The following is an 18,012-nucleotide window of genomic DNA, read 5'->3' as shown; positions in this document are numbered from 1 at the left end:
TAATAGATCTAGACTAACAATAATAAATCTGTGAGATTGAAAAAATTGTACTTATTGTTTAGCGCAATGTCATGCTTTTAGCTTTCTCAACTTTTCTTGGCCAGTTGGAAAAGGGTTGGGGGTGGGGAGAAAGAAGTGGGTATCTGGGTGATCGCTTTCTAAATGTAATTATAAAATAAGAAAAATACTGAGTGACCAGATTTTGAGCTCGAGATGTAAGACCTCCTCAAGCCAACACGGTATCAACTGTGCCAGCGAGCTGTTTAAGAAAACAGGTTTTATAATTATTTAAAAACTTTTCTTTTACAAACAATAAATGGGACTAATTCAACTTATACCAAAGGCTTATTAGTCAAGGAAAATATATTTCCCTTGTCGGAGATAGTAAAGTAAAGTAAAATTCCCCTTTCAGACCTTGTGATGTCAGGCAGGTGATGTAAAGGTCATCTGTTTCTGTGGCCTACGGTTAACGAGGGTGTCATGTGGCAAGCACAACGACCAACCGCATTTACTTTTCCCCAACTAATGTCAGGTACCCATTAGAGCTGGGTGGACTCAGAGGCGCCCGAAGATCCCACAATTAAAAATCCCAGTCTTCACCAGGATTCGAACCCCGGTCCCCGGTTCGGAAGCCAAGCGCTTTACCGCTCAGCCACCGCGCTAGAGATACCAAACAAAATAATTAATCACCAATAGTTAATTAACTATATTTTTATTATTTGTTCTTGCGTTGACATGTAAAAGAAATAATTAAGCACGATCCGAGATTGTGTGCGGGAGAAAAAACGTGTACAAACGTTTTACCAGACAGACAGACAAACAGACAGACAGACAAACATAGTGAGTTGATATAAGCTTTGAAAAAAAAACTGAACCGTGTCCTTGCCATTTCAAGATGTTTCCTTTTGGTATCAATGCGAGTCGTAGCTTGCTGTTCAACATTGGAGTCTTGATGAAATGGCAATGCTGAACAAAAACTTGGCTTTCAGTGGACACAATAAGAAAAGAAATGTCGACAGATTTTTACTTTTCGTACAACATACATAAAGCATGTCTGTTTGAATGGAGTATTTGCATTGCAGCCTGTCATTACGGTAAAACAAATAGGACCATCAATCTAGTTGTTAGATACAACTTGTTTTTATTCAAAATGTCGTCTGCTCTTCTGCATTTCCATTTTAGCAATGATGTGGATCGCGATTAGAGTGTGAGGAAGTTATTTGGCCCTCGGGCTGAAGAAGGATGAGCGTGACTGGTTTAGAGTTAGACAGTGAGCCCTGACAGAGTATGTTTCAAATGGGAGGTGTCATAGTGACATATTTATATATGATTGGTGGCCAGTGACGAGTGTAGCTCTATCATCAGGAAGTGATAATGGATTTAAGCTAGACATTATTTTATTCTGGTTAGTGCAGTCCTATATTTAAGCTAGACATTATTTTATTCTGGATAGTGTAGTCCTATATTTAAGCTAGACATTATTTTATTCTGGATAGTGTAGTCCTATATTTAAGCTATGTGCACTGACTAAGAAATTAAATCTAAACTCTTACATTTTTCACTATTCACAATTTCTTCTTAAGTTTCGTTTTCATTCAACCCCTAAAATAGTGCACGCTATTAGTCAAATTCATAGAAACTATTAGGCCTCCATATCTCTGCGCTGTAAAAAAAAGTTTAGCTTTCGATTCTACTGAATAATGTTACAAGATTCTTACTCCCTTTATAGATTCAATCATGTCGTAAAAGTCTATGGTAAACACCTGAACAATGAGGATGGCCATGTAATACAGGATATCTCAGGAGATAGACTCTTTACATTACAACTTATCATGTGGCTAAAGTGGTTAGTCCTTGAAACACAACCCTGGACACAGGCTGGGCATCTATAATCACCAGAAAGTGAAGCATATTCATTCTTATTTGTTCTTAATCTGGCCTGTACAATCCTGAAATCGATGACTGTTGTATTGATCTTGCTCTCCATGGGGATCTATCCAGTGCTTCTTTGTTCAACCGTCAAGTCAGATTGGAAGAGTTTCATGTCGCGCTCGCATACATCAATATACATTGAAAGTGGATGACCTGAGTCTCTCCAGCCTTAATACAGATCTACATACAAATTATCTAATGGGAATTGGAGTTGTCATAACCTGTAAACATGTGTCAACGCGTCCTCTTGTAGTCTTCGTAATTCATATAATTGGTTATTTTATGTTAAAACATTTTTTTAATATAAAATGATCGTAGGTGGAAGATATCTAGCTTTTTTTTTTTTTTACAAGGATTTCATCGACTCACTCTGTCTAATAAAAAGTTTGTAAACGTTATTTCTCCCACACCAAATCTCGAATATTGTTATAATTTCACACATTGTTTTCTTGTACCCTGACACAACAAGAATCAATTTTAATCTCGTGTTATCACGAAATCTTCATATTGATGAAATTATTTAAAAATCGAGCAGAATATTAGGGTTAATTAAAAGAAAATTTTTTTTACTAATCAAACAAGATCATAAAACTAAAATGCTATTAAACTTGAGTTTGGACACTATTAGAATGACGCATCATCAGTTTGGGATCCCTCAACTCAAGAAAACATAAAGAACTAGAATAAATACAAAATAAAGCAGTGAAATTGATAACAAACGAATATTCTAATTTGATTCGAGTAAAACCATTTGTGATAGCGACAGTTTCATCGGACTAGGGTGCATGTAAGACTAAGGGGTCTCACCAGTTGAGACAGTGCTACCCACCTAGAGCTCGTGCTCTTGCCTAGCTTATACCCTCGTCGCACTGTCTCGCATACCTGGAAGGTATTGTCAGGGACCGCTATGGAAGGTATTGTCATGGACCGCTATGGAAGGTATTGTCAGGGACCGCTATGGAAGGTATTGTCAGGGACCGCTATGGAAGGTATTGTCAGGGACCGCTAATCTCAGCACCCAAAAGCTCGCAGTCAGTGAGGTGGAAACGTACTTTCAAAACCCCACGACCCTTATTGAGTGCGCCTATCCATTTGAAAGTACAGGTCCCGACTCGTTGGGCTGGACGTCCAGGACTCCATTCGTTTTTCCTTTGAAGCCACGAGCGGAGGATGGTCTTCGGTATCCACTGCCTGAGCCGTTCGCAGCGTTGAAACAAATAATGTACACTTGCATTACTTAATTTTATATCGTATTTTCCACCTAAGGCAACTTACAATCTTTTCAATCAACTAAACATTATATAGCACATTAAAGACTGCCCAAACACTTAAATTTACAATATTTATATTACTACTATATTCTTCGATTAATATTACAAAATAATCTTAGGAAATATTCTTTTTAAACAGAGAATCTTTTTTCTTCTAAAATAAGTGACTAGATTGCGAGTTTAAACTATGCATGATCTCTAAATACTCAGACAGCAATGACCCATTAGAATGAAAAATTAATTTTAAAGGCCTCCTTTTTGGTATGCACGTCAAAAGAAAGCAAAATTCCCTTTTAGATCTTGCGATCTCTAGGTCAGATGATGTCAAGGTCATCTCTTTCTGTAGCCCCGGGTCAACGAGGGTGTCATGGGAGCAGCACAACGACCTTGACTTTCCCCCCAACTAATGTCAGGCACTCATTACAGCTGGGTGAACTCAAAGGCTTCCAAAGATCACATAATTTAAAATCACAGTCTTTAACAGAATTCGAACCTGGCACCTTCAGTTTGAAAGTCAAGCACTTTGCCGCTCAGTCACAGCACCGCCCGGTCTGCACGTAACCAGCTCATAATTACTTTGTATTTAAATTTTTAAAAATACATTTTAAAAACAAAACCTATGTTATGTGAATTCCAATTTACGAGCCCCGAAGACCTTGTAATATGACCATTGAGTTTTAGCTTGCTGTAGTTATCATATCTCTAATCTCATGGTCTTTAAATGTGATACCTAGGATAATTCTGTAGCATCTCAATTCCATTGCTTAGTCCTCATCTTTGGCTATGTAGTCATCATCCAAGACTCACAAGGATATAAGAATGTGTCCATTACCAGGGAACGCATTAGTCTGATTTCTATCTATCTATCTATCTATCTATCTATCTATCTATCTATCTATCTATCTATCTATCTATCTTTCTTTCTATCTATCTATCTATCTATCTATCTATCTATCTATCTATCTATCTATCTATCTATCTATCTATCTATCTATCTATCTATCTATCTAACTGTCTATCTATCTATCTAACTGTCTATCTATCTATCTATCTATCTATCTATCTATCTATCTATCTATCTATCTATCTATCTGTCTGTCTGTCTGTCTGTCTGTCTGTCTGTCTGTCTATCTATCTATCTATCTATCTATCTATCTATCTATCTATCTATCTATCTATATGTATCTATCTAACTGTCTATCTATCTATCTATCTATCTATCTATCTATCTATCTATCTATCTGTCTGTCTGTCTGTCTGTCTGTCTGTCTGTCTGTCTGTCTGTCTGTCTGTCTGTCTATCTATCTATCTATCTATCTGTCTATCTATCTATCTATCTATCTATCTATCTATCTATCTATCTATCTATCTATCTTTCTTTCTTTCTTTCCTTCTTTCTTTCTTTGTAAACAAAAACCATTACGAATTCAAGTGAACAAAAAAAAAGCTGTTTACAGCTTAAGCAAAAATTAAATATTTATTTAAAATTTTGTTTTTGTTTATTGTTTTTTTTTTAGAAAGCAATAGGCTAATGCTCTTACAGCTATTCATTGTGATGAAATGAAGTAAAATCAGCTGACTCATCAAAATGAACAAATTCGTGTAAAGTACTTTTTTTTTCCTTTCGTAAGCTCTCTATCTGAGAGATACTAAAGATTGCAGACTTTAAAGATGAACGCAGAGACAGAGAATATACAACAGAGCAAAGCTTTATCCTTCGTTTTTACCCAATGTCGTCCATCATGTCAAGTGACAGAAAATAAATAGCTTTAATGAACGTATAAATCATTCAAACTCAGTGTGTAATCTATTGATGTATTTGTGGTAATAGAGTTCTCATCATAAGTTGACATACTTATAGGGAGATTTGTTTAGTAATTGAATAGAAAAATCTAAATGACATATTCATATTCAATTACCATCTACAAATACATTATATGGATCTAGAGGTTCTCAAGTTTATATCAGCAGTGACAAATAAATCTACATCTTGTTTTATTATTAATGTCACTTTATGTATTATGTAAGATAAGATAAAAGAAGATAAGATAAGATTTGTGTTCAATATTTGTATGCTTCATTTCGAGTTTTGAATGTGTTTGATTTCGTAAATAGGATTCCTGTCATATATAAAAGGAACTCCTACAACATTGTAGATTGCGGGGTTGTCGGACATAAATCTGAAATACAAAAACACAATTCCCCTTCGCTAAAGTCTTGTAGAGAATCGGAAGGCGCCATTTTCTTTATTAATCGCCAATCGATAATGGGTTACTTTCTTCCATACAATGGGTTACTTTCCTTTATTTTAGTAAAGGCAAATTGTTGACTAATAGCGATTCTGGATAGACACTTCTGTTAAGCAGATGTTGTTGTTGTTGTTTTTTTTTGTGTGTTATTTATTGATTCATCAAGACAGATTCAATTACAACGGAAAAGGTTACCATGGCCATTACAGTCCTAAAGAACAACAAAGCACGAAGCCTAGACATGGTGTCAGCGGAAACGCTAAAACATGGGGGGGGGGGGGCAGTACATTGTTAACAGAATGACTGATTTCTGAAATCCCTGAGGACTAACAAAAGGAGTGATTGTAAAACTTCCTAAATGGGCAACTAGATCGATAGCAACGTCTGGAGGGGCATTAAACTCCTCTCTGTCCTAGGCAAAGTTTTCCGCATTGTTCTGTAGAGACCACATCAACAGACGGCAGACGAGAGGCTCAGAGAAGAGGAAGCAGGCTGCCGAAGTGGCAGATCATGTGCGGAGCAGATCTTCGTTTTACAAAAGATACAAAGGAAGGGAGCATTTTCCAAAGGCTACGACCTATTTGAACATGCCAAGCAAATGGAATTGAAAAAAATACACCTACTTTACACAATCGTCATCCCAACAGTAACATATGCATGTGAGACATGAAAGTCATCTGCCAAAGTTGAGAAAAGGCTAAATGTGGCTCAAAACCCGTACTACAGGCTTTACGAAGCCTTGGAAAATGCCCCCCCCCCAATCACCCAATATTGACATTGTCATCATGGCTTCACATAATATAAGCCAACGCTAAGGCACCCCAGTAATGATTTAGTGGGTACCGAGCCACATAGGTGTGACTGACAACACTATTACTGACTATTTGGCCCACCAGGGACGACTAACTCCACCTACCGAGCAGGCTGTGAGTTCCCATCATGCTCTGGCAACAATGTAAAAATAGAAATGGTTTGAGTTATAGGACGTCCCGAGGTGTCTTTGAGAACATCAGGGGCCCTGACAGCGCTTTCCTGTGGTGGACCTGAGCAAGCTGTTAAAACACAGGCCAGTGTCCCGTTGGCTGGTAAATATTTTCTCGTTCTCTAGCTAAATTTATAAATTCTTTTTATTCTTTTATTATAATTATAATGGTCAAACTCCAGTTTCCCTTGCGTAGCAAACGAAGAAAACTAATGTAATGGGACAACCTGCTACAGCACCATCATCCATCCTCATTGACCATAACTAGCTAGATGCTACAGCACCATCATCCATCCTCATTGACCATAACTAGCTAGATGCTACAGCACCATCATCCATCCTCATTGACCATAACTAGCTAGATGCTACAGCACCATCATCCATCCTCATTGACCATAACTAGCTAGATGCTACAGCACCATCATTCATCCTCATTGACCATAACTAGCTAGATGCTACAGCACCATCATCCATCCTCATTGACCATAACTAGCTAGATGCTACAGCACCATCATCCATCCTCATTGACCATAACTAGCTAGATGCTACAGCACCATCATCCATCCTCATTGACCATAACTAGCTAGATGCTACAGCACCATCATTTATCCTCATTGACCATAACTAGCTAGATGCTACAGCACCATCATCCATCCTCATTGACGATAACTAGCTAGATGCTACAGCACCATCATCCATCCTCATTGACCATAACTAGCTAGATGCTACAGCACCATCATCCATCCTCATTGACGATAACTAGCTAGATGCTACAGCACCATCATCCATCCTCATTGACCATAACTAGCTAGATGCTACAGCACCATCATCCATCCTCATTGACCATAACTAGCTAGATGCTACAGCACCATCATCCATCCTCATTGACCATAACTAGCTAGATGCTACAGCACCATCATCCATCCTCATTGACCATAACTAGCTAGATGCTACAGCACCATCATCCATCCTCATTGACCATAACTAGCTAGATGCTACAGCACCATCATCCATCCTCATTGACCATAACTAGCTAGATGCTACAGCACCATCATCCATCCTCATTGACCATAACTAGCTAGATGCTACAGCACCATCATCCATCCTCATTGACCATAACTAGCTAGATGCTACAGCACCATCATCCATCCTCATTGACCATAACTAGCTAGATGCTACAGCACCATCATCCATCCTCATTGACCATAACTAGCTAGATGCTACAGCACCATCATCCATCCTCATTGACCATAACTAGCTAGATGCTACAGCACCATCATCCATCCTCATTGACCATAACTAGCTAGATGCTACAGCACCATCATCCATCCTCATTGACCATAACTAGCTAGATGCTACAGCACCATCATCCATCCTCATTGACCATAACTAGCTAGATGCTACAGCACCATCATCCAACCTCATTGACCATAACTAGCTAGATGCTACAGCACCATCATCCATCCTCATTGACCATAACTAGCTAGATGCTACAGCACCATCATCCATCCTCATTGACCATAACTAGCTAGATGCTACAGCACCATCATCCATCCTCATTGACCATAACTAGCTAGATGCTACAGCACCATCATCCATCCTCATTGACCATAACTAGCTAGATGCTACAGCACCATCATCCATCCTCATTGACCATAACTAGCTAGATGCTACAGCACCATCATCCAACCTCATTGACCATAACTAGCTAGATGCTACAGCACCATCATCCATCCTCATTGACCATAACTAGCTAGATGCTACAGCACCATCATCCATCCTCATTGACCATAACTAGCTAGATGCTACAGCACCATCATCCATCCTCATTGACCATAACTAGCTAGATGCTACAGCACCATCATCCATCCTCATTGACCATAACTAGCTAGATGCTACAGCACCATCATCCATCCTCATTGACGATAACTAGCTAGATGCCGAAAACGAATACTGCTACCTTGGATGTACAATTCAAGGTGACTTGTCACTAGAAGAGGAGATCAAAAAACGCATAGGGAAAACCAGAAGCTTAGCATCAGTTAAGTACAATTTCTATCCAGTGTTCGCTATCAAACAAAAGAATTTATGAATTGATTCTTGTTATGTCAAGTCAAAGAAATACTGTTGAAAATGTTCAGCCTGATCCCACATTGGGTGTCGGGGAAATACTAGGTACGAACGTTTGACCAGACAGACAAACAAAATGAGTTGATATGTATACTGTAGACAAATAATAGTTTTTGTGACTTCAAAAAAAAAAAGAAAAAAGAAAAAAGAAATACAATCAAAGAAAATAGAAATACTTAAAAAAACAAAACAAAGCTAATTTAGGAAAGAACATTTACAGCCGTATCTCTTAGATCTCTCTCTCACTCTCTGTCTCTCTCTAGCTTCCAGCTCGCTCTATTTCTCTCTCTCTCTCCCTCTATCTTTCTCTCAAACTGTCTTTCCTTTTTGACTTTCTTTTTCTTTCTCCTTTCACTTTTTTACTTCTCTCTCTTTCTCTCCCCCCCCCCCTCCATCCTCTCTAGGAATCATTAATGCTTTCTCTTCCTTTTAATACTAATTTGTCAACCATCAAGATAGTGTCTCTCAGGTGATATGGAACACATTGAACATAGTGTCTCTCAGGTGATATGGAACACATTGAACATAGTGTCTCTCAGGTGATATGGAACACATTCAACATAGTCTCTGTAACTAAAACAACGGTAGAAAACATGCCTAATAAAATAGTCTACGTTATCTACGATTGTAAATAGAGGTTAAACATTAGTTATTTTTTGTTTGTTTTTGTTTTTTTTTTGTATTTTTTTTTTTATAAACTCAGAAGCCTACAATGTCAACAAAGATGACCGCAATGGTAAGTTGAATATTCGTTAGTAGATGATGGAGAACAGAAAGGGTGCATCTATAGTTCCCTTCTTTTGTTGGTCAACATAAAGTTCAATGGCTTCTCCACTTCTATGTGACTAGTTTTACTATAAAGCGCAGTAACCATCAAACGATTCATACTATACAACACGTTTAAATGATTGTTTCCCTTAGCATATGATACAGATTGTTTATATGCTGCACTACTAGGCGTATGAGACATGCTGAGTGTGCAATGATGTTTCATAGTAGAGGATGTTGGAAATGATAATCCCTTAATAATAATAAAAATTCATCATGATACGTAAGCATAATTATTTTCTTTCCGATAAATCAAAAATAGAGTAAAAACAGACAGAGAACTAGACAGGTACAATTTATATACAGAGAATTTAGAATTCAAAATGTATTTTTAAAATGTATTTCGAAGTTTCGATTCATTTCTAATGTATATAAAGAAACATCTTTCATTATTCGTCATATTTTGCTACTTCTCTCCCTTATTTGTCCTTATCTTATTCTTTTGGTATTCTCCCTTAGTTGTCCTCATAGTGAACTTTCAGTCTACAGTTGTCATTTTTATGATCTTTGATCCAAGCGAAGTAGGAAACCAACTGTGTATAGACAGCAGGAAGGTGTTCTGTCATAACAAACAAGTAGAATATACACATTAATATTTCAATGCAATGAATGTACATCTTAACTGTGTATAGACAGCAGGAAGTTGTTCTGTAATAACAATCAAGTAGAATATACACATTAATATTTCATTAATGAAATGAATGTACATTTTAAAGGAAATATTTAATGAATAGATCGACATCTAAAAATAGCAAGGAAAAAATATTGTTTGCAAAATTAAAATAATAAAAAAAAAACAATGACTATACAAGATTAATTAGCCTTAATGACCCGCAGAGATTCAATGAAATGAGGTGACATGTGGATAGGATAATGTGTTGCCTTACCGTCCCGACCACAGCAACAAAAAAAAAGACTGCCAACAATCGCATAGTTATTGATGATTCATTTAAAATGTGTTTCACAGCTAGAATAATCACAGCACACAATAAACAAAATATGATAAGTAAACATCAGGTAGAAACTAACTCTGACAGATTAATTGTGGCCCTCCTCTACTTTAGTATTTTAGGATAACTTAGCCAGACTAATAACTTGGTTATAACAACTTGGCCAGACTAATAACTTGGCTATAAAAACTTGACCAGACTGAAAACTTGGAAATAATAACTTGCCCAGACTGATAACTTGGCAATAATAACCTGGCCAGACTGATAACTTGGCAATAATAACTTGGCCAGACTGATAACTTGGAAATAATAACTTAACCAGACTGATAACTTGGCAATAATAATAACCTGGCCAGACTGATAACTTGGCCATAAAAACTTGGCCAGACTGATAACTTGGCCAGACTGATAACTTGGCCAGACTGATAACTTGGCCATAATAACTTGGCCAGACTGATAACTTGGCCAGACTGATAACTTGGCCAGACTATCTGAGACAACTCCAGTGGTCCCTTACCTTGACAAAAGAACGTATAGGATGCAATGCCAGCCAGATAATCGTGCTCTCTTCCGCACAAGAGCAGACCTCCACCATCAGCTAAACAAGGCAACACATCGAGATAGTTGGAACCTAGAAATAGACAAGTCATTGGAGGCATAAACTTTTGCGCCAACATTTTGTCTTCAAACGTACATTTGTTAGTACTTTTAACATAATTCAACTGCGTGGTCATGTGACATGTTTTTCGGAGTTTCGTCATGATCGTCACGATTTTTTCCTTTGTTCGCTGCCATTTTTTGCAGTTCTGAAGGAATTATGGGCGAAAGCGTCATAAATTTCATTTCTGAAGAAATGTTCGAAACTTATGAACCTAACAAAACTAAATGTACTCTGAGAATCCTGGGATGTTTGTTTGTTTTTTACTTAATTTATACGTTAGCTCGAAGTGGTGAAATAGAGGCAGGGTGCAAGACCTCACGAAGTAACCTATACCCAGCTGTAACCTATACCCAGCTGTAACCTATACCCAGCTGTAACCTATACCCAGCTGTAACCTATACCTAGCTGTAACCTCAGATCCCCTGCCCCCACTGGCTCACTGGAGATTGTACTACAGAGCAACGACCATATAAGCATGAAAGATGAGCTATACGAGAGCAATAAAAAAAAATACAATTACAATGTACTGTCATAGCTACCTATAGATTGCTTAAAGGCTTGCCTTCAATACTCGAAGACTCACCGAGTGTATATATGATAAAGTGTTATATTTATTTGTAACAAGACTAATATTTGATTTCACTCTACGTACTGTTTCTCTCAAGACAAACTTGTTTATAAGTCATTTCAAAGCCTAGCTGTTGGTGTACTGGTTGACAGATCTTATAGGACTTAATACGAACTTCTGTCTCCAGAGGCACCGAATATAAAGGTCCATCAACAATAACAGATCCTCGTCCGTACATAAGGCAGTTCCTCATAACCTTCCTTGATAATGTGATTTTAGCAGGCTGTTTCAGAATAAAGAAATCAAAATCCATTAATTTAAAATCAATTTCATTAGTTTTTAAATGGTGTCAAAAATGGTGTTCTAAGCCACATCTATATATTTCGAACTTAAGCCTTAGTAATTTTATACTTTTTTCATTAATAGTTTTAAGTATAAAAATAGACCATTACTATATGTGTATTGTATAACATAGTCCCTAAAGTGTATAGACCTACTATCCATCCATCCATCCCAGTGGCGCTACAGCCCATGGAGGGCTCTGGCCTGCTTTAACACATCCTTCCATTCAGATCTCTCCTGGGCCTTTCGTCTCCACGCCCTAACCCCAAGCTGCTTCAGATCTGCTTCCACGTCATCTATCCATCGCATTCGGGGTCTGCCTTTGGGTCGCCTGCCTTTTGGTTTTTGCCTGTATACGATTTTCGCCCCTCTGTTGTCTGACATTCTTTCAAGGTGACCTGCCCAACGTAGTCTGTTCTTTTTTATTTCGTTCACTATTGGTGGGTCTTCATATAATTGATATAACTCATGGTTAGTGCGTGTCCTCCACCCTGTTTCATCCTGTATGGCACCATAGATTTTCCTAAGAATTTTTCTTTCCCAAGTGTTAAGTAAATTTTCAGATGTCTTTGTCAGTGTCCAGGTCTCACTTCCATACATTGCTCCTGGTCTTATTATAGTTTTGTATATTATTTTCTTGGTTTTACTTGAAATCATTTTTCTCTTAAGTAAATGTTGGGTGCTATAAAATGCCCTGTTGCCTGCTGCTATTCTTTCCTTTATTTCTGTTAGTAGGTCATTTTTGAAATTAATAGTACTTTCTAGATATTTGAAAGTTTGGACGTTTTCAAATTCGTGGTCTTTGATTTTGATATTTTGTCCCTCTGTTTGATTGTCTCTTGTCATTGTGATGTACTTGGTTTTACTGTCATTGACCTCGAGTCCTGCCGGTCGAGATGCTTCTTCTAGTTGTATGTATAGACCTACTATACATTAACTAATTTCCTTAGTCTGTAAACTTAATCCGAAAATTCTTATCTCAATAGTGTTTATTTTAAGACAGCGTAAAAATTGAATGTCAATGTTTTTTTTAAAGGCCTATTTGTACCATAAAAGGTCAAAAGCTTCTTCAGAAAAAAAGTACAAACAAAATTGAGCTATGAGTCGACAAATCCTAGTATAATAACTACAATTAATTTTGATGTAGATATTTAAAGTACATTACAAAAATAGGTCTAGCTATCAGAAACAATACACAACAATATTTTAATAATCTATTTCATTCCAGTCCCTTGACTTTCGTCGTAGGGTCGCTGTGACGTAGGGGTGCTGTGACGTATGGTCGCTGTGACGTAGGGGTGCTGTGACGTATGGTCCATGCGACAGTTCACGTAACCAAATCCCTCCACTTTTCCCGCTCATCAAACTATTGTTAGTAGGAGATCAAGAATGAGGCCTGTACACACTTTTACATCGTGTGTTAAGATACAAATTTCAATTCTAATAATGAAATTGAAAAAAAAAATCCAAGTTTGAAGATTCAAACAATAATTAAAGCCTGAGGATTTAAATCCGAATTTTTGATTTACCTGCACGTGCTCGTTAAAAACCAAGGTTTGGGACAAAAAACCAAACCCAATATCGTTGACGATACTTCTGATTCCCTCTTCGTAATCTTCATGGAGATACACATCTGATATGTTAATGAACTGGCTGAAATCTTCAGGTGTGGTTTTAAAATCCAGGACGCCGACTTGAACACGCAGAGAAAACTCTGGAAACAGCGTTAGACAGTGCGCTGGGGCAAGGACCTGGAAATAATAAGATAGGGTCAATTCTCAGTAAGGTATCGACATAATTTGAAATTGATAAATATGGTTCAATTCCTTATCCCGGGTTGTGATGACAAAGTGGTAAAGCGCTTGACTTCCGAAACCAAGGGTTCGAATCTTAGTGAAGACTTGGATTTTCAATTTCGTGATGTTCAGGATACCCCTGAGTTCCACCAAATCTAATGGGTGCCGGACCTAGATTGGGGAAAGTAAAGGCGGTTGGTCGTTGTGCTGGCAAAATAACATTCTCGTTCACTTTAGGTCACAGAAACAGATGACCTTGACATCATTAGCCCGATACATCACAAAGTGTGAACGGGAACTTCAAATTTATTTATTCATTCATTGCTTTAACTTCAAATAAAATGTCCTTATGTTGGTCGACACTTTAACTTCAAATAAAATGTCCTTATGTTGGTCGACACTTTAACTTCAAATAAAATGTCCTTATGTTGGTCGACACTTTAATTTTAAAAAAAAATACTGCTGACCATTCTAGCCAGGATCTTAAGCAGTACACAGCAGAAAAAAATTTTGCAAACTTTATTTTCATAACATTGTCTTCTTTATAGTGGAATGTCTTACCATTTTTACTTTAATTAACATGACGCCGCACTTTCTTAGAAGTTCTAAAAACCTTGGGAAGAGTTTTTGTGAAAGTCGCCTACGATCGATCTCTGTGGAGAGAGCTTCTAGACCTATGCACTGCTGTCGATGAAGGACCTAAGTCTAACTAAGTTCACTATTAGAAATGGTGATGTTAAAATCAGTGTACTGTGCACAAAATTAACAGAGACAAAAATCGAGACTTGACAGAAACACAAATAAAGCTTTGAGAGTTAAACAATGCAACCAATTGTGCTTCTAGTTTTCAATGATTTTTTGTTTTTTGTTTCTGTATGTATTGTTTTGTGTGGAGGGGGTGGGGTGGTCCTGGGTGGAGCTCTAATTATAAGTAGGCATAATTTCTTATATTGAAAACCGACTGATATATTGAAGATTATCTAATCATGTACAATCATTGACAAACATTAGTCATTCTAAAAGAAACACTTCAAGGAGTGAAACAAAATATCTTGACTCCCCCCCCACCCCCAGCCTTCTACCCATTAAAAATGAATTATGGGGGGGCTAACTCTATATTTCATCTGCTGAGACCTACAACTGTCCAATAATTTCGAAATTGTAAAACCTAGTTACCAACTTACCTTGCAGTCATCTACGATTGCAGCTGTGCAGTAGTGGCGCCAGCCGTAAGCTGGGACAAACACCTGCAAAGACGCTTCAAAGGGACGCGCGCCTGTCTGCAAGGCTTCGTCATCCGACTCATCAGAGTATACATTAGAATGAATCCCTTCAGGCGAGACAGGAAACAGGCGATAGTCTCTACCTATGTAATGGATACTCTCCCCATCTTCAGCAAGGAGGATGGTTCCTATAAAGATAAAGATATATATACGACTTACGTACACAGCGTACACACAAAATGATCAGAGAGAAAGAAAGATAAAGGACAATTTATTTCATATGCTACAACAAATTCTTCCTTTGTGCCATTAGAGCATGGAACGGGTTGCCTTAATCAGACAGGAAAAACAAAGAATCTTGAAAATTTAAAAAAAAAGCAAAATAACTTCCAGATTCCTTGCTCGAACAAAACCCAATAAAACATAAAAATCAACAAGTCCTGATACGTGTGATGTTTCATAACTTCATTGTTGGTCGTGTAAGTCATCCAAATCTAGATATTTGTGTAGATCAAAAAATGGGTTTATAATGGTATTTCCTCCTCATTTATTGTTGGTACTTTTGATGTTGAGACTGGAATTAGATTAGCTCACTCAATTATCTCTGCTAAGTAGTAGTCCACACAGCGATATATGGAACACATACGTACCTTTCAATAACAACAGCAGCAGTGTGAGTAGTCGGCTCATTTTAGATTTCACGTTATCCTGAGAGCTTTCTCCAAATGGTCCAAAAAGTCTCGATGAAATTAAGCTTAACACCTTTGAGACCAGATAAAAATTGACTACCTGTAAACCTATCGCACTTAAAATTGACGTTTTTTTTTTTTCATAACTTGAAATCAATAGTCATATACAACGAAAGCAAAGGGATTTTTTTTTCATCTTGAAGTTTTCGATTAAAGGACTTTCAAAAAGAGATAGGAGTGATTGCCCCATTAGAAGCATTATAAAACGGAGAAAGGAAAATTTTTAAGACCCATGGTTTCTTTTAATGTTTAGGTAATTAATATCAAGATTTTTTTCAATGTCTTATTTCGAAGGTGGCAAGGTGTTACACTCAGTGTTGATCAATGTTACAGTTTAAAATGGAGAGCAGTATATTATACACACATTTATAAATAGACATCAAGTATTTTTATTAGATATGAAACATTTCTTTTGTTTGGATTGTTTGACCTACTTAATTGAACGTTATGCTGCTGTTGATAATCACACACACACACACACAAACACTACATAGCACAGACACGTAGATGTGACGTTTTAATTCTATATGACGTAGGTATGTGACGTTTTAATTCTATATGACGTAGGTATCACATCGAGTAGTATCTTGTAGTTTCATTATGACTTCCAAGGACTGTCAATGCGGGAGGTGAAAGCACTGGCGGATCCAGGGGGGGGGGCGGTAGGGGCGATCGCCCCCCCCCACTCGGCCAACCCCCGGACGAACTTTAGTATAGGATTCACACAATTGGTATACGAATTTATTACTTATGTTAAAAATATATACTAATTATTTATATTTCAACCTATTTTTAGATTATTTCACCCCCCCCTCTAGTATGTTGGCTGATTTGGTGGGGTCGGGAGGGGGCGATGGTATCAATCCCGCCCCCCCCCCCTACACTTTCGAGTGGGGGGGGCGGTCCAAATTGTTTGTAGAAATCACAGCTTGCTAACAAAATCAATTAAATATCTATATTTTTAAAACTTGTTATTGATATTTTAAGCGATCTTTATATTATGTCGTTCCCTGTTGGCCGATTGGTGTGTCTGTGGGGGGGGGGGTGAATACCTCTACTGCCTTTCCCACCTAAACCCTTTGAGTGGGGGGGGCGGTCCGTTTTTATGGAGAAATCATAGTTTGTGAACAAAATTAATTGAATTAATATATAAATTGTATATTATGTCGCTCCCTTTCTGGTATCTTGGCCGATTCGGTGGGGTGAGGGGGGGGGGGCGATTGCATGTACTGCCCTCCCCACTCTAGCCCTCTGAGTGCTGGGGGGGGCGGTCCTATTTTTGTGGAGAATCATAGTTTGTGAACAAAATTAGTTGAATATCTATATAATATAAACTACGTATTGATATGTGACCCATTGTATATTATGTCGTACCACACTCTAATCTCAAATTGTATCATTAGTAGCCTAAATGAAAAAGGGTTGTACCAGGTTGGAGGGGCGATACATGCAATCGCATTTCCCCCATAGGACAAATCAATACTTTTTCTTTTTGTATTATAGTTAAGAAATTACAAAATTTTAAAAAAATCTGTCACTAATATAATTTATATAATTAATATAATTTATATATACTTCCACCCCTATTCTTTAATGACAAATGCAATCTTTAGCAGAAATTATTAAAGGAGCGAGGATTAATCGTTTTCACTCTACCGCCCCTCCCATTTCCAGACCAGAGTTTATGTAATTTCACATGAATTTATCATAATTATTTTAAGAAAGACTATGCATTGGAAAAGTTAATGAGCTTTAGGTCAGGAGAATGCGTTTCTGCAGTGAAGAATGAAAGAAAACGCTTTTTGCGTCGGGGCTTCGCCCCGAACTCCATTAATGAATAATGAGTTGCAGATGTCAGGAGAATGCGTTTCTACAGTGAAAAAAGCAAGAAAACGCTTTTGTAGTCGGGGCTTCGCCCCGAACTCCATTGGTCAATAATGAGCTATACTTGTCAGGAGAATGCGTTTCTGCAATGAAGAATGCAAGAAAATGCTTTTAGCGTCGGGGCTTCGCCCCGAACTCCATTGATGAATAATGAGCTGTAGATGTCAGGAGAATGCGTTTCTGCAATGAAGAATGCTAGAAAATGCTTTTGGCGTCGGGGCTTCGCCCCGAACTACATTGGTGAATAATGAGCTGTACTTGTCAGGAGAATGCGTTTCTGCAATGAAGAATGCAAGAAAATGCTTTTGGCGTCGGGGCTTCGCCCCAAACTCCATTGATGAATGATGAGCTGCAGATGTCAGGAGAATGCGTTTCTGCAATGAAAAATGCTAGAAAATGCTTTTGGCGTCGGGGCTTCGCCCCAAACTCCATTGGTGAATAATGAGC

The 18,012-nt window shown here is 37.8% G+C and overlaps 1 protein-coding gene across 1 annotated transcript; it reads right to left on the bottom strand.

Moving 5' to 3' along the window:
• Window positions 1–9,716: 9,716 nt before the first annotated feature.
• On the bottom strand, window positions 9,717–15,706 carry LOC106067220 (neurotrypsin-like). Its single transcript, XM_013226373.2, has 6 exons — window positions 15,583–15,706; window positions 14,894–15,120; window positions 13,443–13,664; window positions 11,656–11,854; window positions 10,860–10,973; window positions 9,717–9,951 (listed from the first exon to the last, which is right to left on the bottom strand). Exons 1-6 carry the CDS (start codon window positions 15,620–15,622, stop codon window positions 9,848–9,850), a joined length of 906 nt encoding a protein of 301 aa, XP_013081827.2. The 5' UTR covers window positions 15,623–15,706; the 3' UTR covers window positions 9,717–9,847.
• Window positions 15,707–18,012: the final 2,306 nt, after the last annotated feature.

This window comes from Biomphalaria glabrata, chromosome 5 (genome assembly GCF_947242115.1).
Source record: "Biomphalaria glabrata chromosome 5, xgBioGlab47.1, whole genome shotgun sequence".
NCBI classification, from domain to species: Eukaryota; Metazoa; Mollusca; class Gastropoda; family Planorbidae; genus Biomphalaria; species Biomphalaria glabrata.
The sequence above is the reverse complement of the archived record's forward strand: the minus strand, read 5'-3'. Positions and strand labels throughout refer to the sequence as shown.

Coding starts and splice junctions, on each gene's coding strand:
- LOC106067220 (XM_013226373.2), bottom strand. CDS start 15,622: ATGAGCCGACTACTCACACTGCTGCTGTTGTTATTGAAAG. Junction 15,121..15,582: donor GCTGCTGTTGTTATTGAAAG/GTACGTATGTGT, acceptor TTATCTTTATAG/GAACCATCCTCCTTGCTGAA. Junction 13,665..14,893: donor CAATCGTAGATGACTGCAAG/GTAAGTTGGTAA, acceptor TATTATTTCCAG/GTCCTTGCCCCAGCGCACTG.